Source organism: Populus nigra, chromosome 10 (genome assembly GCF_951802175.1).
Source record: "Populus nigra chromosome 10, ddPopNigr1.1, whole genome shotgun sequence".
Lineage (NCBI taxonomy): Eukaryota > Viridiplantae > Streptophyta > Magnoliopsida > Malpighiales > Salicaceae > Populus > Populus nigra.
In genome coordinates, this window is record NC_084861.1 from 1080761 (window position 1) to 1106561 (window position 25801).

Genomic DNA, 25801 nt, shown 5'->3' on the forward strand with positions numbered 1-25801 from the left:
ACTAAATTTAACAAAGAAAAAAAAAACTAAAATAAAGACGAGACCTAAGAGAGTTGTAAAGGATGAAATTTTTTTATTTTTTTTAAAATACAGAACTTGTGTTATGTGTCCATGTCAACTTCATAAATCAGAGCTAATCTTTTAAACCTATAAATTGTTAAATTTTAGACTCAAATTCAACTAAAAGAATGATGAAATTACAAAAAAAAAAAACAATTGCAAAAACCATCTAAAAAATAACAATAAAAAAATAGAAACCAAAATGATATTTGAAAATATCTACTAGGGTGAAATTAAAAAAAAATCTAAATTGAATAAATTATTTTTAACTAGCTATGCGTCAGCTATGGATCATATATTTTTATTTTTCACAAGAAATTATCTATGCATGTTTTTTCAACGCATTTTGGTAGTTCAAAAAATATAACAAATCAAAAGTTTATGCACACATGTAATAAAAAAAACTAAGAATTATGTGCATTAATAAATCAATAAAAAATCATTCATGACATCGAAAAATAAAACTTGAAAAATTAAAAGACGGATGTAAATTAAAATATTGAATCTTGAAAAATAAAACGTTAAATTGATTGATTAAAATAAAAAGAAAAAAAAATATGTAAGGTTACACGTATTAATAATATCATGTGAAGGTAAATATTTGTTATTTTCAAAAACATGGTTTATCTATACAAAAGATAAAAACAAAACCATAAATAAACAATAAAAACACTCCGAAAATTAAATACATGACAAAAAAATTAATATTTTTTAAAAGAGACTCCTGAACAAAAAACACAAGAAGAAGAGGTTTTGTCCTTTTTTTTTACTTTTAGTTTTTTAACCAATCACATCACTTTATTTCTTTTCAATTGCATTCTTTAAAGTTATATTTTCATGGCAATCATAGTTATCAAACTCGATCTAGAGTTTGACCTAACCAAGGGGCTGGGTCCCGGTTACACGAGTTGACTCAAGTTAAACCAAAAAAAATAAAAAAAAATTATTTAAACAAAAAGTTTATTTCAAAAGATTTTTTATCCTACATTGAAAAGATAATATCTTATTCTTCTAAGTTGAAGTATTTAAACCAAAAGATTTATTATCCTATATTGAAAAAACATAATATTTTTCTTGTGAACATAATATATATATATATATATATATATATATATATATATATATATATATATTAAAAGGTTTCAAATCTCACATTGTAAAAATAAAATATTCTTCTAATATTTATATAGTGAACTTTGAAATGAGTTAGTAACTAACTGAAAAATATAAAAAAAGATGGGTTTCTGGGTAGAAGAAAAAACATATTTGAAAAAAAAAAGTCTCTACCGGGTTTTTATCGGATCACCTGAGTTTCGGGTTGACTCGGTGGGTCGACCTGTTTACTCTAAGCCAATTGCAGGCCCAGATTTTGAATGAAACAGACTCGGCCAACACTATTAGGTCCTGGTGGCAAAAAGGTCCAACGCTATTGAAAGCAGGACCCAACAGCTTTTAGCAAATTTTTTTAACTAAAAACAGTAAAGACAACACCCTCATGGTGCTATAATATCATACATAGTGTAAACACTATGTCTACAGTGTGATCCACAATGCAATGAGTCTATATCCTCAGTATCTACACAATGTTTTTCCCACGCCTAAAGTATCGTATAATAAAAAAATTGTAATAAAAAGAATAGCAATGAAATTAAAAAAAAACCTTAATTCCATACATTATTTTAAATTTTAAAATTGTAATGAAGAGAATACGAATGAAATCTTAAGTATAACAAACATTAGGGGTTGATTTAAAAATTTTTCAAGGCCATCAAGAAAATCGTAGGAGAGAGAGGGAAAGAAAAACAAAAGGCTACATGTGCCATTCCAACCTTCATCAAGCTAGACGCGTCACTTATTAATGGAGAGAACGTTGAAATTCTTGACTATCCCAGACCCAAGATAACCTTGTGTAAAGGAAGGTGAAAAAAATAACAACGCTCAAGGGTCAATAATTTAATAGCAAAGGATAAAATCGAATAAAAAATCAATTTAAAATAAAACCAATTCAACCCATGTTAACTCGACTAACTTGCGACCTGAGATATGAGATGAGGATAGCCCCCCCCCCAAAAAGTTGAACAAATCACAAAGCTCAAGGCCTAATAAGTCAATGTCAAATGATATAAATAAAAATAAAAATCTAAAAAGAATTTTAAAAAAATACCTAGCTCAAACTAGGTAAATCATTTAAACTAGTAAACCGAGTCATGAAAATGAAACTACTCTGTAAAAGGCAAACTTGAAAAAATTATAAAGCAAAATTCTCAATTATAAAATAAAAAAAAAACAATGAGGACTAAATCTTATATAGAAAATAATTGAAAGAAATTAATTAGGGATTAAATTGAAAAAATAAATAAAGAAAAGGATAAAAAAAAAAGTAAGGAAAAAAATGAGGATCAAACTTTGAAAAAAAAAATAAAAATTCTAAAGGACAATAAAAGAAATAGAATAAATGCAAAGGATAAAAATATAGTAATAAAAAAAAAAAACTAGATTGCATACAAAAAATAAATTAAATTAAATATGCAATGGGATAAAATTGAAAAAAAAAATAAACTTGAAGAAGCATTAAAATCAAAGTAAAAAAAAAAGAAAAAGAGAAAACCAAACCCAAAACAAATAAAAACAGGAGGACACAACTATAAACCGCCATGCCAAATACACCACCTTGACAGCTGCTCGGATGAGACAACAATCAGGTTTCATAGCCATTGTAATTGTCATCACACACCTCTAGAATAGCACGGAGGACTCAAATGCGTTCGTGCCACACGTCAGCCTATTTTACAAATTTATTAATATTTTAATAAGGAAAATTACAACAAAAAAACTAAAAAGCATATCATTATTACAAAATAACAATGGCACAATAATAAAAATATCCTTCGAAGTCATTCTTAAAATTTAAAAAGTTAAAGGTTAAATATATAATTTTACTGTAAAAACATATAAAGATAAATAAAAACCACTCTGCAAGGTTATTTTTCTAAGTAACTACGGGTATAAGCATTATTTTATTGTACAAATTAAAAAAAAAACCCTTTTTGAGAGATTTTTTTTTTCAGATTTCCAGGACAATAAAGAATTTTTACTATGCATTTTCAAAGTTAATTGATAAAAATTTTTCTGATTAATCCATAAATAATATTTAATTCTTTTTGAAAAGATTATTTTACCTTTTAATGTCAAGGTAATTGTTAAGAGAGAAAAAAAAACTCGATGACCTCTTACCAAGGATCTCTTCAAAAGTCGAGAAGTATAATGATATCAGATTCTCGACAATTATTTTTCAAGTCTTTATTTTATGAATCCCATGATCTGCACTGGTAATAATAAAAGAAAACCTCATCAAATTCAGAACACCATCACCACCAGACAGCAAAAGAATCAGAGAAATAAGACCTATTTATATGCAGTGAATGGAAATGCATGCTAAACCGACCAACAATTATACCCACAATCAAGTCGTTCAAACTCGAAGGATTCTTCTTATGGCAAGCTTTCAAATATATAGAAACCATAAAAAATAAACCCCAATACATTGGCAAAATGCTAGCCAATTCTTAGATGACTGTATCATAATTTTCATTAGTATTTTACTTAAGAAATGTATAAATCATCCTTTATTGTTATTTTTTTAGGTTAAATAGGAGTAGCATTAGTGTTTAAACTCCTACTTTATTAGAGATATCAACAATAAAATTAATCAATGCATGGATATATAACAAAGCTACTGTTAAATCAAGATGGGTCTGCAAGTGTAAATAGCTTTTCAAGTAGTTCCATAATCTAAGACGCCACTGATGTGCTTTATTGCCAAAGGGAAAAAAATATAATCAATAAAAGATACCTTAATTAGTTGACTTGCCTAGTTGAACATATCCTGCTTCTTCCTGCTTCTTTTTCCTCCTCCTTGCAGCAACAATTCAACCAGTATTTCAAGAGGCAAAGACACAAACATTTCAAGCCTCATAATCAAAATGCTGTGGCTATAAAATTTTGCCAGAAATTGTCATTGAGAAGAAATAAAACAAAAGCGAAAGCAAATAGGGAGGATAAGAAAATGAAAGAAATAAATAATTAAACATGGTGTGAATAAGGTTTCAGCATGAAAAAAATGGTGATTTAGTTTTTGGATTGTTTCCATATATCTGAAGAACTACCATGTACGAAGCTTTCATGTGTTAGCACCAAAGGAGTATGCTTATGTGCACTCAATTGTTTCATAGGCTTGCTAATGACAACTCACAATATCATTGCACTTTTGAGAGAATAAGCTACAAAGCTTAGTACTAATAAATGCAAGTAAATTGTGTGTCAAGAGCCCAAATTCTTGATCTTTTACTGCTGAAATATACTAGAGAAGAGAGAGAGGAGATGGCATGTCAGAGTTATGCATTTCCTATCCTACAGGGAGTTCATTCTATTTTTGCCTTCCAAGTCACAAACTTAAGTTATACTCTTGGATTTCATTTATAGACATTGAAGGATTGACTGCTATTAAAAACCATCACGGTAACAAAAGCAAATTCAGTAATTCTAAATGCCAAATTATTTATATATATATAATTATCTTTTGACCCCATCGAAGTTGTTCAAAAAAACCTCTAGCGACTAAATAAAATAAAGTAGTATACGACAACAACCATGAAATCTTATAATCTTATAAATCTTAAAAAAAAATTATAATTTTTTTCAAATTGCTTCACAAAGGGAAAATGGAATCATGAAATCAGGCAAGGGACCAACTTGCTGCACTGACATCAAATTTACTCCTTTTTTTTTGTTCCAATCAATAATTTGTGCCTTCAAATCCCAAATCAATTTGGAGTAACTGCTTTTCAATCATTAAAATCTTATAAATCAGAAAGACATATCAAAGTAATACATACAAATCATGGTTTATAAATAAAATGTAGAATGCATCAAAGACAACCTTCATTTCTTAACCAATTTTAAAACACAACAACAATAGAACATCGTAATAGCAACACCATTGCAACACTTTTAATGAATTATTCACCATACCTCATTTCACACGTGTGCGGCATCGCAACAAGTATTCCATTTCATCTAGGTATCTATCTGGCAAATATAGGAAGATAAGAAATTCTTATTTTTATCAGTGAAAAGCGGGAAAGGGAGTCGCCACCTAGTATTTTGGTCACTAAGAACCCTAACCGGTTTCAGAGATCTGGTACGGGGACTGGTTGCATAAATGAAAAGTATTAGCACCCCAAATACATCTTATCTAAGGTAAGCTGCATTGTTTGATTATCTGATAAAAAATCTAAGGTGTTATTATATTTCTAATTATTGGTCCGTCTATAATTTAAGAAAAGTCCTCATCAATAAGGAGGTCCTTAACTTATCGGGTAAAAACTTAACCGTTCTAACGTCAATAAAAAAAAATTCCTTTTTAATATCGGGAATATGTTTTACGTATAAATTCATAATCCAGATACTAAAAGAAAAGAAACAACATATTTTTTTGGGTATTTTTGAACTATTGGCCTAGTTCTCATGGCTTTAATAAATTGGTTATTAAAGCCAAAATGCATGCTAAAACATATATTTTTTTTGTTGTATGAAATACGATGTGATGATTTTTTCTTATCTTTGAGAGACTTGGCCGTATGCCTAAAAACAAAATATTTTTTTTGTTTTATAATATTTTGTAATGTTTTGACGAAAACCGGGTATTTTAATACCATATTTGTATCTTTACGGTATAAAAATACAAACCAATATTGCGCAAAATAGATAGAACAATACACGATAAAATCACAAATGTTTTTAGAATGATTTTTTGAAATTTTTTAAAAACAATTTTTTTAAAAAATTGGGGTCGAGACGGACCCGACCCAGAAATTTGGATGGGCCAGAAATGACCCGACCCAATGTTCACTGCATGAACAGTGGGCATGAATTATAATTCACGTCTATTGTTCACTCAATAGACAACGAAGAAGAGGAAGAGGAAGAAGAGGAAGAAAGGGAAGGGGAAGGAAGCTGACATGTGGTGGAAGCTTGACTGCGATGAGGAGGTTCGACCAATGGCTCAGTAGGCTTCGGTGGAGGGAATGATGGCCGATGTCGGTTGCTGGTGATGGAAGAAGAAAAGTTGCAGAAGAGAGAGGCTCGACAGTCACAGTGGTTGTTCTGCAACTGGTGAGGATTTGGGTTCGTAAGAAGAAAGGTGTATGTGGGGGCTTCAGGAGCTGAAGACACGGCGGGGAGAGAAGAGAGGGAAATGTTAGCTGGAACTGGCTGGTGTTTTTGTTGACTTTGAACCAAAATTTCTCCACCCTTGGAGCATGGAAATCACATCTATTTATAGGTGGTGGAAGAGGGACACTTTCTCTCTTCTAATGCCAAATTTCGGCCCTTGGTTATACCCGAAAGCACTCTAACCATTGCTTCAAAGAAGCAATGATGAACTGCCAGTTTTGTGCAGGAAAATGACTGGTCAGGTTGGCTACTTTAAGGCAGTGCCACCGCCTTTGCAGCCTTGATAAGCTCGAAAGGTTTATACTAGCGTGTAGTCAGGTATCACAAGATCATTTTTGTGCAGGTTTTATCTAATTTGGGGAAGGAACGAGGCGTCAAACGCCTTAGGAAAGAAGCCCCTCTAACAGCCTCGCAAGAGAAGATGAATAGTAACTTTCTGTCAATTACGCTTTAGTCCTGCTTTAGTCCTTCAATTTGTGACTTATCTCTAATTACACCCCTGATTGGCTTCAAAATTTCAATTCTATTCAATTTCACCCCTGAAAAACTTCAATTCAAGCCCCAAATTTCAATGTCTATTTCCCTTTTGGTCTTTGGTTTCAGATTTATTCAATTTGACTCTTAATCGATTAATAAACTTCCAATTTTTTCAAAGTGACCCATGATTTGGTCAATTTCAATCTCTTTATTTACGTGCCTTTTCCAATTTGGTCCTTGGTTTTGAATTTCTTCAATCAAGTCCCTAATTGGCCATAAAACTTCAATATTCATGCAATTAAGCCTTTGATTTGACCAAATCAACTCTCAAAACTTCTAATTTAACCCAAAACTTTAATTTCTTCTAATTAAGGCCTAAATTAACTTAAAAACCAATTTTTCTTGTTATCAAACTCTGTCACACCCGGACATTGTGGCAACCGATTAAAAAAATAATCTCGATTGGAAAAGGAACATATATCTGACATCTTGTTCTTTTAGGGGGAAAAGTCTTATTCAAGGAGTCACTACTTAGTATTATGGTCACTAGAAGCCCTAACTGGTCAACATAAATTTTATGGTACGAGACTGGTTACACAAAATGAAAGATGTTATCACCCCTTGAGCGTCCTACCTAAGACAAGCTGCATTACTAGTTTTGTCTAAAATTGCTAAGAATTTGTTCTTCTTTTTCCCTTTTTTTATTCTTCCTTTCATGTTCCTGACTCTAGCGTCAATGAACAATTCCTATGAATATGTCCAACTTTGGCGTTGGTAAATATCGCACAAATCCAAAAAAATATGATACTCCTGACTTTGACGTCAGTGAATATTTTCGTAAAAAATGAATTTGAAGAAGAAATTTTCTACGTCATTTTTTCTTGTTTATCCTTTATTATTATTTGCCCTTTTTAGATGGAAGTAAAAAAGCATTGCACGACATATTTGCATTTAACAGTAACAGTCCACAGATTGAGCACATCTATAAAAAATACAAAACAAAGAAAAAAATAAAACAAAGTGCGAGGGGCCCACAAATAAATCAATGAAGGCCCCAAATATTTTTAGAATTTTCTGTTATCGAAAAGGGGTTCGTTTGGTCAAATATCAAATTAGAATGGGCATAAAAATTATGGCCAAGGCTTAAAGGTGTCTTTTGCCATGCACACCCTTAGCAAACACAATTTGGGTTGGCTAAGCCGGAAGCTTAGACCCGGCCCACTCTTTTTTTTTTGGGGGGGTTGGATCTAGCCCAACCATGCGCCAAAGGTTCACGCATGCATGCAATAGTAACCAATTAATTATTTTAGCAAGGAAGGAAACTTACCTAGGTGTGCGACTGTTGGAGGCGAAGTCGAGGGAGACTGGGCTAAAAGAAAGGGGTTAAGGGGGGCAGCGACTAGTATAGGGTTCGCCGCCCCCTTCTTTGTTTTTTTTTTTTTATGTTTCTCTCTTTTAGGGTTTCTGATAATGGCCTCCTCTTGGGGTCTCTTCTTTTAGGGTTTCTCTCTAATCCTCCTCCCTTCTACATACACTGAGATCAGTATTTATATTGTAAGAGTCTCATCGCTTGTGAGAAGTAAAGTCTCAATCAAACTCATTCTTTTTTTTTAAGTTCGAATTAGAATTGAATTCGAAAGCAGACAATTATCATTATCTTGAAGATAAGGATTGTCTTGAAGATAAGGATAGAATGACAAAAGCACATTGTAGTCCCTAATTTTCGTGCAAGTTGACAAATCACATTTTTCATGAAAATAACATCTGATATTTTAATTTTATATTTTAAGCCCCGTAAAAATTAAAGTAAAAACCAATAGGCCAAAATTGAGTTACAATAGTTGCCCTCTCTTTACAATGCTTAAGGTGCAAAGGCATTAGAAAACTTATTTTCTTTTGACTTTGTATAGCAGGTTTTGTAAAGAAGAATAATTGTGAAAACCCTTCCTTTTTTTTTTCTATTTTTTTTATTTTTTTTATTTTTTAGAAGTGATCTCATTGTAATGGGTGACCTACCCGGTGGAAAATACAAATAAAGAGTCTCATTGTAATGAGTGACCTACCCAAGTAAAAAAAAAGTGTCTCATTGTGATGGGTGACCTACCCAAGTAAAAAGAAAAGGGGAAATGAGAGCTCGAAGGCGCACTCAAAAGGATAGTTGAGGGCTCGAAGGTGCACTCGAAGGAAGTGAGGGCTCAAAGACGCGCTCAAAAGAATAGTCGAGGGCTCGAAGGCGCACTCGAAGGAAGTGGGGGCTCGAAGACGCACTCAAAAGAATAGTCAAGGGCTCGAAGACGCGCTCGAAAAGAAACGAGAGCTCAAAGGCGCGCTCGAGACGAGGCGATGGCTTAAAGGCGCGCTCGAAAAGGAAGCGAGGGCTCAAGGGCGCGCTTGAAAAGGAGGTAGGGTTAGGAAATGCACTACCTTAGATGGTTGAGAAAAGGTGGAAAAATATAAAGAGATTTCTTTTGTTTTTTTTAAGGCTCGAACGACGCGCTCGAAAGGAAACGAGGGCTCAAAGGCGCGCTTGAAAAGAAATGAGGACTCAAAGGCGCGCTCGACAGGAGATAGGGTTAGAAAACGCACTACCTTGAATGGTTGAGGTGGTGGAAAAATATAAAGCGATTTCTTTTGTTGTTTTTTTTTGCAGCCTAATTCTTGTGGGCGGCCTGCCCAGGCTAAAATTTCTCAAAGGTGAAAAATTTCCAAAAGCAATTTCAATCTTGGCCATTTCAAGGTGGCCTTCAATTTGAAGGATCTCGTCAGAGATTTCTCTTGTGAAATTTGCAAAACTTGTTGTCCAATGTCTTAAAGTTTAGATGATATGCATGCATCTTTACCTGATTTGAAATACATGTCTCCATTTCTTCTTAATCTTCTTGTTTGCTTGATGGATGACTTGTTGTCTCTGATTTGGGTTATCTTCGTCGTTTAGCTTCTAGCCTACTCGAGTTGGTCGTTTAGCTTCTAGCCTACTCGAGTTGGCCCATGGAAGTCTTTTTCCAGATTTGTTTACACAACTCAGCCTTCATAGTGCCCATCATGACCTACTTGCTTGTTAGAGATTTTTTTTATCTCGTCAAATAATTTGAGAGGATCATTCATTACTCCCCGTCTCACTACTAAAAGGATCAAGCTGCCTTTTATAAACCACAATGCCTCATTGTCTTGTTGTAGGAAATGTTCCTCTTTTTTTTTTTCTTTTTTTTCCTTCTCTTTTTAGAAGGGATTGATTTTTCTTTTAAACACAATGTTGCCCCCTTATATTGGTCATTGCCTCTAAATGTGTTCTGTCAATAACTCAGACAAATAATGATTTTAAGTGACCATTCTCTCATTTCTCTTCTTTTTAGTTTGGTTAAGGAATATCTGTTCAGAATAAATCTTGAAATCTTGATCTTGCATTTTGAAAACAAAAATTATTTTGATGTAAGTTTGAAACAATTTGCTCTTGAATTCTTGTTTTTGTTTTCCTTGGAAAAGAGATTATTTGCTCTTGTATTTGGCGATATTGTCTTTGGTGAAAGTATGTCATAAGGTGACTTTCTATTTCTTATGGGTTTTCAAAGTGAAGGGCTCGACAAAAAGCTCGAGGTTTTGTTTGAGAAAAACTTGTCTATTTTTGAACACTTATTTTATCAACATGAATAATAATGAATAGCTTGTTCTCAATGTTATGACTCTAATAAAGAAGTAGTCTTTGCATTTTGAGAGCATTGCTTATTAATCCAAGTTGCTTGCTTGCTTGATTAAAAAGGATTTCAACAGGCACATAACATAGGCTATGGTTTTTGGGTATGAAAAAAAAGGATTCATAAGGCTCAGAGAGTGTTTCAGGGTTTCAAAGACTAAGAATCACTATCAGTAGTTTAATTTTGTCTTTCATCTTTTCTTTCATCTTTTTTCTTTGATTTGCCCCTTTTTATTTTATTTTATTTTATTTGCTTTTCTAGGATATACTCACTTTATTTTAGATCACTCATTCTTGTGATTTAGGCATGCCCCCTAGCATTTGAGTTTCATAGGCTCTTTTGCCTTTCTGGCTTTCTCATGGCTCTTAAAATTCTCGCTTGCCCCAGTATGGGGTGTGATGCTAGTCGGGATTTTTCATGAAAGAAAAATTATTCAGGCTAAGAAAAAGACTGCAAGGGATATACTTTTTAGAATGTGAAAGGAATAACAAAGATGGCATTTTCTCATTTTAAATGCAAGCGATTAAGATCAATAAACTTTGGTCTCGTGCAATGTGATGGGTTGGTCTTTGCAAAAAGATATATTTCACGAGTCTATGAGCAATGAGTTCACTACATACCATTATTCATACATTTAAAACAACATGTCTCAAGAGTCATGGTATGAGGGTGAAAGTTCATTTTTTGTTCGTGCACTTTAGTTTAGAGTTTAGCCACCTCAATAAAGGAGTTGCTTGATTCATGTCATTCTACAAGTATAATGTCAAAAATATTATTTTAAATAAACATCAAATTATTTTTGAAATCAAAATGCAAGTTCAATTTTTCAAAACTCAAATAGGAAAACTAATTTTGGTAAAAGAGATTAATTGCATCTATGAGATCACGCGATGCTTTAAAAATGTATTGGAGTTTTTAAAGGGAATCCCCTTTATGATATTTTGGTTGTAAATAAAAGGAAGAGATAAAATTGAGAGACAAACTCATTATTTCATTGAAATCCTAAAAAAAAGCAACAAAGACCTTATATTAGCAAGGTGACACATAAAAGGGCTAAACACTTAGCAATCATCGATTGGAGTTTCTAGAATCTTCCAACCGTCCCTCTCTTATGGCCTCTTTCCAATAGTCAGTTAGGGTCACACAGACTATTAGAGGCGAAGTCGAGGGAGACTAGGCAAAAAAAAAAGGTTGAGGGGGGTGGCGGCTAGTATAGGGTTCGTCGCCCCCTTCTTTTTTTATGTTTCTCTTTTAGGGTTAATGGTAATAGCCTCCTCTTGGGGTCTCTTCTTTTAAGGTTTCTCTCTAATCCTCCTCCCTTCTACATGCATTGAGATCAGTATTTATAGTGCAAGAGCCCCATCGCTTGCGAAAAGTAAAGTCTCAGTCAAACTCATTCTCTTTTTTTAAGTTCGAATTAGAATTGAATTCGAAAGCAGACAACTATCATTATCTTGAAGATAAGGATAGAATGATAAAAGCACATTGTAGTCCCTAATTTCCGTACAAGCTGACAAATCACATTTTTCATGAAAATAAATCTCTGATATTTTAATTTTACATTTTAAACCCCGTGAAAATTAAATTAAAAATCAATGGGCCAAAATTAGGTTAAAACACCATTCATAAATTCAATTAAACCTCCAATAAAATTTAATTGAGTATATAAATATTTGTTTTTGGATTTTTTTCCTTCAAATTGAATTTTCTTTGTCAACAGGGCTCTTTATCTGTAAAAAAAATATACTGTCAAATTTTAATCTTTGAATTTAGCCTTCTCAACCAATTTCTAGCCATTTTTGGGTGCTCTGACATCCTATTCTCGCTGATATTATTTTTTGGATTTTTTTGTTTTTAGTCTGAATATATATATATATATATATATATATATATATATATATATATATATTTATTTTTGAAAGAGAAAAGGTGAATTTGAGGAATAACTCAAAAATTAATTATAACAGTTGCCCCTCTCTTTACAATACCTACGATAGAAAGTCTCATAAGAGATTTTAGATAGTAAGTTTTGTAAAGAAAAAGGAAAAATAACGGACTCACTATATGATGAATTGTTTTGAAAACATTTGAGGGTTAGAAAACGCACTCAAATGGTCGAAAGGTTTTTCTAGTGAAATTCAAAGATTTTTTAAATGGTCGAATTGTAATGAGTGACTTACCCGAGTGGAAAAACATGGATAATAGTTTCCTTGTAATGAGTGACCTGCCCAAATTAAAAAAAGAAAGAGTGATCTCATTGTAATAGGTGACTTACTTAGTGGAAGTATGGTCTCATTATAATGAGTGATCTACCTAAGTAAAAAAAACACTGAGAATGATCTTATTGTAATCGGTGACATGCCAAAAAAAAATAATGATCTCATTGTAATAGGTGACTTACCTAGGTGGAAAAGGGAAAGAGTGGTCTCATTGTAATTAATGATCTACCCAAGTAAAAATAAAATAAGGAAAATGGTCTCATTGTAATGGGTGACCTACTCAGAAAATGATGGTCTCATTGTAATGGGTGACTTACCCAAATGAAAAAGGGAAAGAATGGTCTCATTGTAATGAATGGCCTACCTAGATAAAAATAAAATGTAGAGAATGATCTCATTGTAATGGGTAACCTACCTAGGTGGAAGAACGGTCTCATTGTAATGGGTGACCTACCTAGTTGGAAAAAGAGAAGAATAGTCTTATTATAATGGGTGATCTACTCAGATGAAAGAATTATCTCATTGTAATGGGTGACCTACCCAGGTGGAAAAATTTTTAAAAGTTTTGAAGGGACGACATGATAGGGCTCGAAAGGAGATACAAGTGCTCAAAGATGCACTCGAAAAGAGACAAGGTTAGGAAACGCGCTATCTGATAGATAAGGGCTCAAACGCACTTGAAAATATATAGGGTTAGAAAACACACTAGTTAAGGGAGGATGACTTAAAGACGCACTCCAAAAAAGTTGAGGGCTCAAAGGCATATTAAAAGGAGGTAGGGTTAGAAAACACACAACACAAAAAATGATGGCTCAAAGACGCATTGAAAGAAGGTAGGGTTAGAAAATGCATTACATAATAAGTGATGGTGAAACACTGATATGTCAATGATGAAAGCAATGCATAATGATCAATATGCATGTACACTTACCTGAGAAATATAGGTCCCTCTTTTCTTCATGGAGTCTTCCTTTTCTCGAAAGTTTGAGTCTTGGTAGCAATCTTCGATGGCCCTTTCACTCTTGCTTACTCGAGTCATATCTTATGACCTTGACCTCTTGGAAGAGCTTGATATCATCATACTTCTTCGTTCTCCAACTTTTATCTAAAGGGTTGCCAATTCTGCCCGACTTTTTTTTTTAGAAAGGGAATCATGAAGTTAGCCCTACCATGTGTTGTTTATTGTCCCCTAGCTTGATCATGCCCCCAAGTATTCAATTCAGGTTTTCTTTGGGGATGAGGTTATGTGAAACAAGGTTTGGTTATTCCAATGAAATGTTTTCATTTAGGTTTTTTTTTAGAATTTCAAAGCTATTCCAGACACAGAAATCATTTTGACATCGATTTAAAGTAAACTTGTTCTGAAGAAATTCAAGTGATTCCTATGAACAGGTTTTCACAAGTGATGAAAGAATCCTTGTTTTGCTTTTGGTGAAAATGCACAAGTGATGTTTTGTTGGTAAAAAATGGTTCGGGATTCAATTTAAGGGTTTAAAGAACCAGTCTTCAAAACATTCATTTTATTTATAGAATAATAAATCTTGTTTTGCGTGGGAAGGCATTGCCTATCGATCCAGACTACTTGTCATTGATTAGAAAGGGCTTGATTAAGCACGTAACACAGGCTTTGGCTATTGGTTATGAAGAACAAGAATATTTGTAGGCCCAAATAGTGTTTAAGGGATTGTAAAACTAAGAATCACTAGTGCTTGTTTCCTAACCTTTTGTCATTTAAATTTATTTCTAAAATGGTTTATCATGCCCCTAGTGTTGGGCTTAGGCTTTTTCTCTTTGTTTTTTTTTTTTCCTCATTCATCATCATATCAATTATTTTATATCAATTATTTTGGAAAGCTGAAATCTTTTAGACCCTTTTGCAATTCTCTTTTGGCTCTAGCTTTGTTGGGGCTCCTTTGATCATTGAAAATTTTCTTGCACTTGCCCATAGTGTGGGGTGTGATCTTAGCCAAGATTATTTTTTTTTTTTAAAAAAAAGCATTAGGCTCAAAAGAGAATTGCAAAGGATATATGTGAACCGATAATCAAAGATGGCCCTAACTCTCTTCAAATGTATGCATTTATGATTAGTAAGTCTCGCCTTCATGCGAATATATAAAATGGTTTCTCACTGAAGCTTAGCTTTGAAGTTTTGGGTTGTCCTTCCAGTTTTACTTGAATTTCTAGAACTTGTTTGTTTGGACAAATACCACTATGATTTCTTTCTTGTATTAAAACTTTGAATTCTCAAAAATCCTTGTGAACATGTGAGATCATGCATGATTTTGGAAACACAACGAAGAATTCTTGGTGAAATGATTTTGTGAGTAAAGAGTGTTTATGTAGATATAAAACAATCATAAAAATATAGGCATATTATAAACACAAGAAAACACATGATTTTTTAAACAATGGCTCATTTGACCTAAAAAAAAGTATTATGGCGTTATGAGCCAAAATACCAACAAGACTTAAACAAGTTAAAACAGACATGTTCAAACAAAAGACAATAATAAGGCAGGCTTTATCCTCTCATTTTTGGTAAATCTCTTATTAGGCTAGCCTTCCCACAACAGCTCTTGATGGGGACAAAAACCGTGGTCGAAATTCGAGTCCTTTAAAATTTATACTGCCTTTTGCACACCCTATCTGGACCATCAGTGCTTTCAGATTTCCCGGACATTCTATCGCTAGTGTATTTTTGATCTACCACTTCAAGCATGATTAGGTAGAGGGTTCGTATTCACGTTAGGAGTGTCTTCGAATGCTATCCACCATGCCTTGATTAATTGCAGAAGCTTTCTCTTGAAGGCATTGCAAGTATGGATATGTCCGGTAACACCAGCATGGTATCACAAGTGAGCTCTGGCTTGTACCAGCTAGTGTAAGGTGGCTACAAAGGCACTAGAGGTTCGGGAGCTACTTGCCTAATGCTTAATAACTTCTGGTACATCTCATTTAGGGGTAACGATAATGAAAATAGTTGTTTTTTAACCCTTTTGTAATTTTCAATTTAGCTTTTGGCTTGAAAGTTTTAGGGCTAAGTTTTTTAATGGGAGATGAAGAGTTGATGTTGGTAATTTGGGATAGAGGGTGATAGTTTTAGAATGTGTTTTTCTTATCTTTATAGTCATCTCCAACATGGTCAACCACCTTCCTTTCGAAACCTCTTTTCTTGGGGGCTACCAAAATTTGATCACTCTTGACATCTTACTCTATGCGCTCACATACTACCACAACATCGGTGAATTGTTGGGCCGAACTACCCATCACATGCTCGTAGTATGGTGCCTTGGGTGTGTCGACAAATAAAGTGACCATCTCTTTGTCCAAAAGTAGAGGATGTACTTGAGCAGCTGATTCCCACCATCTTTGAGCGTATTCCCTTATACTTTCTGTCTTTTTGCTCTAGATTGGATAAGCTAGTTCTGTCGGGAGCAATGTCCATGTTACACTTGTACTGCTTGATAAAAGCGTCCACCAAATCTTTCCATCTTCGGATCTTTATGTTGTCCAATCTCATATACCAGCTTAATGTTGCCCCACTTAAGCTATCTTAAAAAAAGTGCATCGATAGGTTTTCATCATATACTACTTTTACCATTTTATTTCAGGACTTGAGATAAGTTATAGGGCATTGTGTTCCACTAATTTGATGAACTTAGGAACATGAAACTTCTTCGGGACAACCACATTCTAGACCAAACACATCTTTGCTGCCCATACTGGATCATATAAGTCTACCCCTTCAATGACTCTGATTCTGGCTTCCAACGCCTCCATCTTATCTTGGTCAACGCTATCAGATGACTTGGCTTTGTACGATTCATTGGCAAATGCATCCATGACTGCCGGAGCTGGTGCAGGTGTTGCTGACTGCACAAATGCTGGATTATATTGAGGCTCTTGACCATGTTCACTCATTCTTTCTTCAGGCTGAGCTGTTTTCAGAGTCTAATTAAAGATGACCAGTCGGTTAAAAGGATCTTCACCAGAGGTATTTCTCAGTGTTTGCTCGAGTAAGCTAGTGAGGTGAGTCACGTTTATCTTAAGAGACTCCAACTCTTCTTGAAAATAGGCGTCACGATGAGCGCAACACACTCTTCATCTTCCATGTTTCTCGCTCGAAATCGGGTGTTGTGGACTTGTAAGGGACCTATATTTCAACCTGATGCATGTATGTATGCTATTTACAATAAATACATGTATGTGTACGAATGCAAATGTATGTACATGGACATTGGGTAGCTCATACTCTAAGGATAGGTTTTGGGCTTTTATGTGATGGGTAAACTTTCTACATGGTCTTAAAATGGTCTCATATCTGCCCAGTGACGGTCTTCGTAAAGACAGTATGGGGGCGTTGCAAAAAATAGTTAAAGCACGTATGCCCACCAATACCAAGCAGACACTCAGATATGAGTTGGGTGTTTCACGCATATGAACCCTGACCAATAGTCATAGGACAGATCGTTAATCTCCCACCTAACTTATAAGCTTGTGTGTACTTCCCAAAATTAAAGTGTGATGCATGAGATAATTATATACAATACATGAACAAATATGAACAGAATTTAAAGTGCATATGAAAATAAATAAAGAAAATAAATATGAACAATAAACATGCAAACCAAACGATAAAACACAATAATCAGACAAAAACAAAGCTTAGTCCACAAGATCCCTAGTGGAGTCGTCATTCTGTCGCACGTGTGCGGCGTCGCGGTGAATATTACACTTCATCTAGGTATCTATTTGGCAAATATGAGAAGACAAGGAATTATTATCTTTTATCAATGGAAAGCAGGAAAGGGAATCGCCACCTAGTAGTTTGGTCACTAAGAACTCTAACTGGTCTTAGAGATTTGGTACGGAGACTGGTTGCGTAAAGGGAAGGTATTAGCATCCCAAATACGTCTTACCTAAGGTAAGCTGCATTGTTTGATTGTCTGATAAAAAATCTGTGTTATTGTATTTCTAATTATTATCTTTTATCATTGGAAAGCGGGAATGGAAATCGCCACCTAGTAGTTTGGTCACTAGGAGCCCTAACTGGTCTCAAAGATCTGATACGGGGACTGGTTGCGTAAAGAAAATGTATTAGCATCCCAAATACGTCTTACCTAAGGTAAGCTGCATTATTTGATTGTTTGATAAAAAATGTGTTATTGTATTTTTAATTATTGGTCTGTCTATGATTTAAGAAAAATCATTCTCAATAAGAAGGTCCTTATCTTATCGGGTAAAATCCTAACCATTATATCGTCAATAAAAAAAAAAACTTTTTTAATATCGAGAATATGTTTTACATATAAAATCATAATCTAGATACTAAAATAAAAGAAACAAAATATTTTTTTGGATATTTTTGAAATATTGACTTAGTTCTCATGGCTTTAATAAATTGATTATTAAAACCAAAATGCATGCTAAAACATATATTTTTTGTTGTTGTATGAAAATACGATGTGATGATTTTTTCTTATCTTTGAGAGACTTGGTCGTATACATGAAAACAAAATATTTTTTTTGTTTTATAATTTTTTGCAATGTTTTGATGAAAATCGGGTATTTTAATACCGGATTTGTATCTTTACGGTATAAAAATACAAACCAATATTGCGCGAAATAGATTAAAAAATACACAAGAAAATCACAGCATTTTTAAAAAGATTTTTTGGAATTTTTTTTAAATCCAATAACATTTGGAGCCGGACCGGACTCGACCCAGAAATTTGGGCTGGGGCAGAAACGGCCCGACCCAATGTTCATTGCATGAACAGTGAACGTGAATTATAATTCACGCCCACTTTTCACTCAGTAAACAATGAAGAAGAATAAGAAGAAGAAGAAGAAGAAAAGGAAGGGGAAGGAGACTGACCTGCGGTGGAAAGTTTGGCTGCGATGAGGAGGTTCAGTCTGTGGCTCAGTAAGCTTCGGTGGAGGAAATGGTGGCTAATGTCAATTGTTGGTGACGAAAGAAGAAAAGTTGCAGAGGAGACAGGCTAAACGGTCGCGGTGGCTGTTCTGCCACTAGTGAGGATTTGGGTTCGTAAGGAGGTTGCGCTGTCGTCTGTTGATGGAGAAGAAAGGTGTCTATAGGGGCTTAGGGGTTGAAGACACGATGGGAAAGAAGGGAGTGAGGGAAATGTTGGATGAAACCGGAAATGGCTGGTTTTTTGGCTGATTTTGGACCAAATTTTCTCCATCCTTGGAGCATGAAAATCACATATTTATAGGTGGTGGAAGAAGGACACCTTTTCTCTTTTAGTGCCAAATTCCGGCCCTTGGTTCGACCCGAAAGCGCTCCAACCATTGCTTCAAAGAAGCAATCCATTGCTTCAAAGAAGCAATGATAAACTGATAGTTTTGTGCAGGAAAATGGCTGGTCGGGTTGGCTATTTTGGAGCGATGCCGCCGCCTATGCAGCCCTGATAATCCCAGATAGTTTATACTAGCGTGTAGTCATGTATCACATGATCATTTTCGTGCAGCTTTTATCTAATTTGATAAAGAAACGAGGCGTCAAATGCCTTAGAAAGGAGGCCCCTCAGGCAGCTTCGCTGGAGAAGAATATGAATAGTAACTTTTCTGCCAATTACGCTTTAGTCCTTCAATTTGTGACTTATCTCTAATTACACCCTGATTGGCTTCAAAATTTCAATTCTATTCAATTTCACCCCGAAGAACTTCAGTTAAAGCCCTAAATTTCAATGTCTATTTCCCTTTCAGTCCTTGGTTTCGGATTTGTTCAATTTGACTCTTGATCGATCAATAAACTTTCAATTTCTTCAATTTGACCCCTGATTTGATCAATTTCAATCTCTTTATTTATGCACCTTTTCCAATTTGATCCTTGGTTTTGGATTTCTTCAATCAAGTCTCTAATTGGCCATAAAACTTTAATATTTATGCAATTAAGCCCTTGATTTGACCAAATCAACTCTCAAAACCTCTAATTTAACCCAAAACTTTAATTTCTTCCAATTAAAGCCTAAATTAACTTATCTTGCAATCAAACCCTTCATAAATTCAATTAAACCTCCAATAAAATTTAATTGAGTATATAAATATTTGTTTTTGGACCTTTCTTCTTCAAATTGAATTTTCTTTCTCAACAAGGCTCTTCATTTGTAAAAAATATACTATCAAATTTTAATCTTTGAATTTTTTGGCCTCGTCAACCAATTTCTAGCTATTTTCTGGGTGCTCCGACATCTTATTCTCGCTGTTATTATTTTTTTGATTTTTTTTGTTTTTGGTCTGAATATATATAAATATTTTTTTTTAAAAGAAAAAAAGTGAATTTAAGGAATAACCTAAAAATAAGTTATGACACCTCAAAGACCTGATTTCTCCCCGAAAAACCAATTTTGTTGCTGCAATCCTATTGAGCAACACGTTCATTATCAACATCTCTATTACTAGCACAAAATCATTAAAACAAATTAGTTCAACATTTTATATTGTTTTCAAGAACACACCAAATCTTAGTTTTCCTTTTCTTATTTGTCTCGTCAATAAAATATAAATCAAACTAAATAAGGCTAAAGCATTTATAATAATATGAACAACAAAATTTCCAAACAGTAAAATGTAATTTAAAAATCCAACACATACCAACTTCAATCTATAACAAATTATACAAAACCCATATGAAAATTCTTAAATTTATAAACCCTTAATTCTTTATTAATCTCTCTAGATCCTAATTTTCATTCACTTTCCCTGGAAAAGAGCATAATCATGGTTGTTACTTCAATTAGATTCAAGCCCACCAAACAAATTTAAAAATATCATCTTCAATGACATGCATACTATAAAATTAGACATCATGTTTTTCAAGCAATAACTCATCCAGATCCAAAGCTTGTCAAAAAAACAAACTTTAGTGACCCTAAAATTAGCGGGGGTATACCCAAATCTTGTTGAGCTAGCTAGCAAGATTTTTTTGCTCATTAATATTTTCAAGCAAAATATAACAACAACAACACCAGCAGAACCTACTATCAAAACCCAATTCAGAAAGCCATCAAAATTTGTTAGGGACATATGGTGATAAAGCTCCAATTTCCTTGTCCGGTCACATTTCTTAGCTTTCAAGAACCTAAAGGACACATATAGATTGATTATTTTAGTCCTAACTAATTGGATAGATTATATATTAATTCTCAATCTTTATACAACTGCTATAAATTCTAAAACATATATAGAGTTTTGTCTTTTCCTTGACACTCTGATGCCATTGCATTTTTCTAATGCACTCCACTCTTAAGCAAATATTTATTTTTGCTTCAAAGTTATGATTGAAATTGAGATAGTACTGGGTATTCTTTAGCAACAAACAATGTGTACAAATAAATATGTGGACACCCACATGTCATTTCCAACGAAGAAAAAAAAACACTACAGCACTCCAAGGATGCAACGTGTGCTACCTTTATTTGGTAAATAAGGATGAATAGATTGGCTTTTACCTTGATAGCCATAAAGTCCCTTGGTATGGCTCTGACCGCCAGCATATTATGTAGGAGAGTTGGATACAAAATAAGCAACTGGTGACTGCTAGCAAAAAGAATGTGCAAGCAACAATTAAAAGAAGAAGGAAGCAATAGATAGGGAGCAAAGTTTAAGAAAAAGAAATTATTAGCTCATCTAGAACCGGACATCCATGCGCATCAAATTGGAATCGGGAAGAGACAAAGAAAAACCCCCAAAAGGATTCTATTTTTTTCTAAACTTATTTTCTTCTCTGCTACCATGTCCGTGGAAGACCTAACCACATATCTGTTACTTCTACATAGACAAACAAAAAAAGCCAGATACTTATACCTGAAAGTACTTGGAAAATCTAGAGTGGGTGGAGCTTTTGTTACAGAGTTGTGATTCCCATTTCATGCCTCTTTAGCCGTTCTTGTTCAAATTCTAAAAAATCAAGAAATTAAAAGAAAAACTCAATCCACATCAATTTCATAAGCAACCCAAAAAAAAAATATTGGATGATCATAAAATTGATATATAACCCACAAATTAAAAAATCAAAAACCCTAAATCAAACAACCCAACAAACATCAATTCGGGGAAAAAAATCAAATTACCTGAGAGTGAACGGAGTTGTCGTTATGAATGGAAGAAAAGAGAGAAAACTTGTTTGATTCCAATCAAAAGACTCGTTGCCTACGCACTCTTCTGGATGGAGAATTTGGATGAAAAAAAGAAAGAAATGATATAAAATCAGAGAGAGAGAGAGAGAAGAGAGAGAAAGAGGCTGGTATGGGGTTTTTTTATATATATATGAATGGAAAAACGACTAGACTGAAAAGACTCCATACCCATGTTTTAATTTTCTTGGGTATCAAGAATAAATGTCTTTTCACTGTATATTCTAAAAATGAAAAACCTAAACACTAACCTGGTTACTAACGGTTGTGGAATCATTTACATGTTTATAAATTTATAAGTGTTGTTTTTTTTATGTTTTAAAAATATTTTTTTATTTATTTTAATATTTTTAAATTATTTTGGTATTTTGATATTAAATTAATTTTTTTAAAATAAAAAATATATATATATTATTTTGATGTGTTTTTAATTATTTTAAATACTCATAAAAAAACAATAAATAACCCTGAATTGAAGGTAACATTTAAAAAAAAAACCGTGAAAGAATTCATTAATTTAAAAAAAAAAAAAAAAAAGGTATTGCTGAGTGTGACAAACCAAGTTAGCTCGCCTAACCTGTTTTGCTAGAGCCTACACGATTAGGCTTTTAATTTTTTTTGTTTGCTACTAGGATGAATGGGCCTGAATTTCTTTGAAAAACCTAGATTTTTGTTATTGTGGTTACTACAAGATTAAAGCTTAATTTTTTTCTCTAAAAACCTATTTTGCAACCTTTTTGACCCAAAACATCTATAAAACACTGTAAAAACTGTGATAAACTTATTTATAACCTTAAAAAATCGTCTCAAAAATCAAAATCAATCTGAATCCAAAAAATAACCCGAGTTCATATTCATTTTTTCATGAACTTTAAATGTATAAAAACATATAATATGAACTCGCCTCATTAAATGGAATCATTTGACAAAAATTGATATCAATGACATTTTTTTCTCTTTACCGCTGGAATTCGGTGACCTTTCTCACTCCTCTTTCAACTAAGGACTAAAAATAATAAAAATAAACTTTTATACCAAAATTGAATTGAAAAAATATTGAGGCACTGAAATTATATAAGTTACATAGTTTTTAAAGTTTAAGGACCAACGTGCATCTTTTTGTAAAACTTATAACATACCGCTCATGTTTGATGTATTTTTTATTTTATCTTTTTATTTTTAATCTTATATTTTTATACGAAATCAAAATCAATTGGTCTTTTATTATAACTAAATCGTTAAAAAAAAATTTAAGAATTAAATTAAAAAAATTTATATAACTCATCCATAATAATTTATAAAAAAATAAACAATAAAGTCTTTTAACTTTTGTATATAGTAAGATACCCATGCTTTCTAGAGTAATTCTTAATAGTAAATTTCTGAAAACGTCCCAATTTGAAATTACCAACATCAACAAAGAAATTCCAATTTCCAAATAAGGAATATAAAAGGGTTCAAAACCCTAATATTCATAAATACTAATAATCAATCACTTTGCTCTCTATCTCTCGTCTAGGGTTACCGTTGAGATATCATCATCACTTTCGCTTGGCTCAATCAATCGATGTAATGAAGCGAGAGCGAGATCACCAGTTCGAATGTGGAATATGCGGAGCAGAAGACCGGTATCTCCTCCACAACGTCCGCCACCGTACCCCATCCTACCGCCGCCTTTGTACGAACTGTCTCTTAAAAGACCACCGTGGTCTCTTCTGCCCTTTCTGCTTTAGTGTGTATGAAGAACCACTCCCAATTGATCGATCCATGTGTAACAAATGCCCTTCCATCTCTCACAAACCTTGCATCCCTTCCAATTACCTTCACCACACTCCCTTCATCTGCCCCTCTTGCTCCTCCCCCAATTTCTCCTTCTTTAATCCTACTACAAACGGAGATTCTCCTTCCGGCAGGATCATCGATAGAGATTCCGCCAGAGCGCTTGTTGCTGCCGCCAAGATTGCTGCCGTTTCCATGACGAAAGCGGCGGCGATGGCCAAGGTTGAAGCTGAGAAAAGGGTTAAGGAAGCTACTTATGCAAAGAAGAGAGCTAGAGAAGCGCTTGAAAGGCTTGCTTATTTGGCTGCCAAAGAGAAAGAGATTATGGAGGGAAAAGGAGGAGGAAGTAATTATAATGGGCTTTATCTAGCTCCTGCTCCTCCTCCTCAGATTACAGGGAAAGTGGAGAAATGATGATGATTTTACTTCTAAATAGGGTAAACTAGCGCTGCTGCTACTACTGCTTTCCTTGTCTTCTCTCTTTTGGTTTTGGATTCTTGGTTATGATGGATGATGTTGCTATTGTTGTTAGAGATGATTTTCATTTTGTTTAGTTTTTGGACAAATTTCTGTCTCTTTTTCACTCTGAGTTTCAATCATTATCTTTAATAACTTTTTTACTTGTATATTTTGGTGTTTAACTCACTAACTACATATATCCTTTCATCTTATCAGTCATTTTGCAAGTTAAATTTCTTTCTTTCTTTCTTATGCATCTTGAAAAAGTATTAATTGATTTTGCAAGCTACTAACTACTATTAAAAGAAGGAATTAGCACAGGCAATTCTGGGATTGGGACTTTATTGTGAAGTATGCCATGAAATTGTAAGTTGGAGCTGCTGAGTCTTTATGGAGTTGATTGAGAGTTGGAGTCGTAGCTGCTGAGTTTTTATGCAGTTGATTGAGTTTTGGCAGGGGCACTCTAAAGTAGAGGAAGCTAAATAACAATTTATTGTGACTATAAGTGAGTGAATTATTACATCTTCCCATCTTGTTTTGATTGAAAATGGAAATGCAACTGTCTGTCTTCTTCTCCACCTGCCTTGCCTTCCTTTATTTGTTTTCGTTGTGATTCCTTCGTTTCTGGTTTCTTTATGCGTTTCAGTTCACCTGTTTTTTTTTTTTTTTATTGCTTAGAATAATGCCAAATGAAACTTTGGAGTTTCAACAAAAACCTTTACACGCTGGCTATGCTATTATTAATTTATCTTCTGGCTAAAATCAGTTCAAGTTGGGTGGTGCTGCTTCGGTTGATGGCAAATCTGCTGATATTATCTATTTCAACATATTGCTGCATGGAATCTGTTCTGTTATTACAGATTGCCTTCAAAGTTGGAAACGGGAGGACATTATCATCATCTTTATCGGAGGTGTTTTATGGCTTACAGTTACAGTGACTACTAGTACACCAACAAGGATAATTAAGAATCCTCTGACAACAACATTACCTGGTTTCGTCTTGCTTCTTCTTCTTTGTTTCTTTTCCCTCAACTCAACTTTTACGTGTTCTGATGAATGATGGATTTGTGAATTCCCATCGAGGGGAAAGGATAAATAAGGAGAGACTAAAACCAAATAACATGAAGTTCCATTTTCTACAGACAAGGGTGTCTTAAATTAGGAAGATTGTATTTTTATTTTTTTTCAGCAGGATTGCACAAGTATGTTCCATTATAGGTGCTGTATCTCTGGTTTACAAGCAAAATTATCTGCTGAAGGATGAGATTTTTTAGAGGAAATGATGGCTGCTGGAGAGTTAATTTTGCAGTCCTGCAAACAATATTCTCTGAAACGAGTTCGTTCTTTGTGAATAGTCGAGAGCCAATGTTGAAATCTACCTCCTAATTAAAGTATGCTTTACAAACGTTAATGTTGTTGATGCTAATCTGATGCTCGAAGTCCCAAGTCCACAAAGATTAATCTGAGTTCTAATTAATCACTGATTTATCCCATTTTATAGTTTCAACTTGTATATTTGCGGATGGTATTAGGGGTTGCCCTTGAATCCACCGCCGATAATTTAGTAGACATTGAACAAAATATATACGTCGAATTAGCTAGCTTAATAATTGCTATTGTATAGTTAGTAGCTAGCTAGCTTGTAATTGTTATTTGGTGCCCATCCCAAGTTACTTGATTTTGAGGGACCGAAAAAGAGAACGGAAAAGTCTTTCCTTTTTTA

At 33.8% G+C, this 25801-nt stretch overlaps 1 protein-coding gene and 1 long non-coding RNA gene across 5 annotated transcripts; one reads left to right on the plus strand and one right to left on the minus strand.

Annotated features, from left to right (window-relative positions):
• Positions 1 to 1427: 1427 nt before the first annotated feature.
• On the minus strand, positions 1428 to 22011 carry LOC133704255 (uncharacterized). Of its 2 annotated transcripts, XR_009844027.1 has the most exons (6): positions 21778 to 22011; positions 21512 to 21604; positions 21157 to 21241; positions 3914 to 3975; positions 3295 to 3386; positions 1428 to 2842 (listed from the first exon to the last, which is right to left on the minus strand). It is a non-coding gene; the product is annotated as an uncharacterized LOC133704255 (long non-coding RNA). The 2 variants fall into 2 exon arrangements; XR_009844026.1 differs by lacking the exon at positions 1428 to 2842 and having other exon boundaries at positions 3171 to 3386; positions 21778 to 21997.
• Positions 22012 to 23295: 1284 nt separating this feature from the next.
• On the plus strand, positions 23296 to 25801 carry LOC133704700 (uncharacterized). 3 transcript variants are annotated; one of them, XM_062129622.1, is made up of 2 exons: positions 23296 to 24056; positions 24757 to 25801. In XM_062129622.1, the coding sequence occupies exon 1, from the start codon at positions 23413 to 23415 to the stop codon at positions 24031 to 24033; it is 621 nt and encodes a 206-aa protein (XP_061985606.1). In that variant the 5' UTR covers positions 23296 to 23412; the 3' UTR covers positions 24034 to 24056; positions 24757 to 25801. The 3 variants fall into 3 exon arrangements, with proteins under 3 accessions (XP_061985606.1, XP_061985605.1, XP_061985608.1); XM_062129621.1 differs by having other exon boundaries at positions 24845 to 25801; XM_062129624.1 differs by having other exon boundaries at positions 24939 to 25801.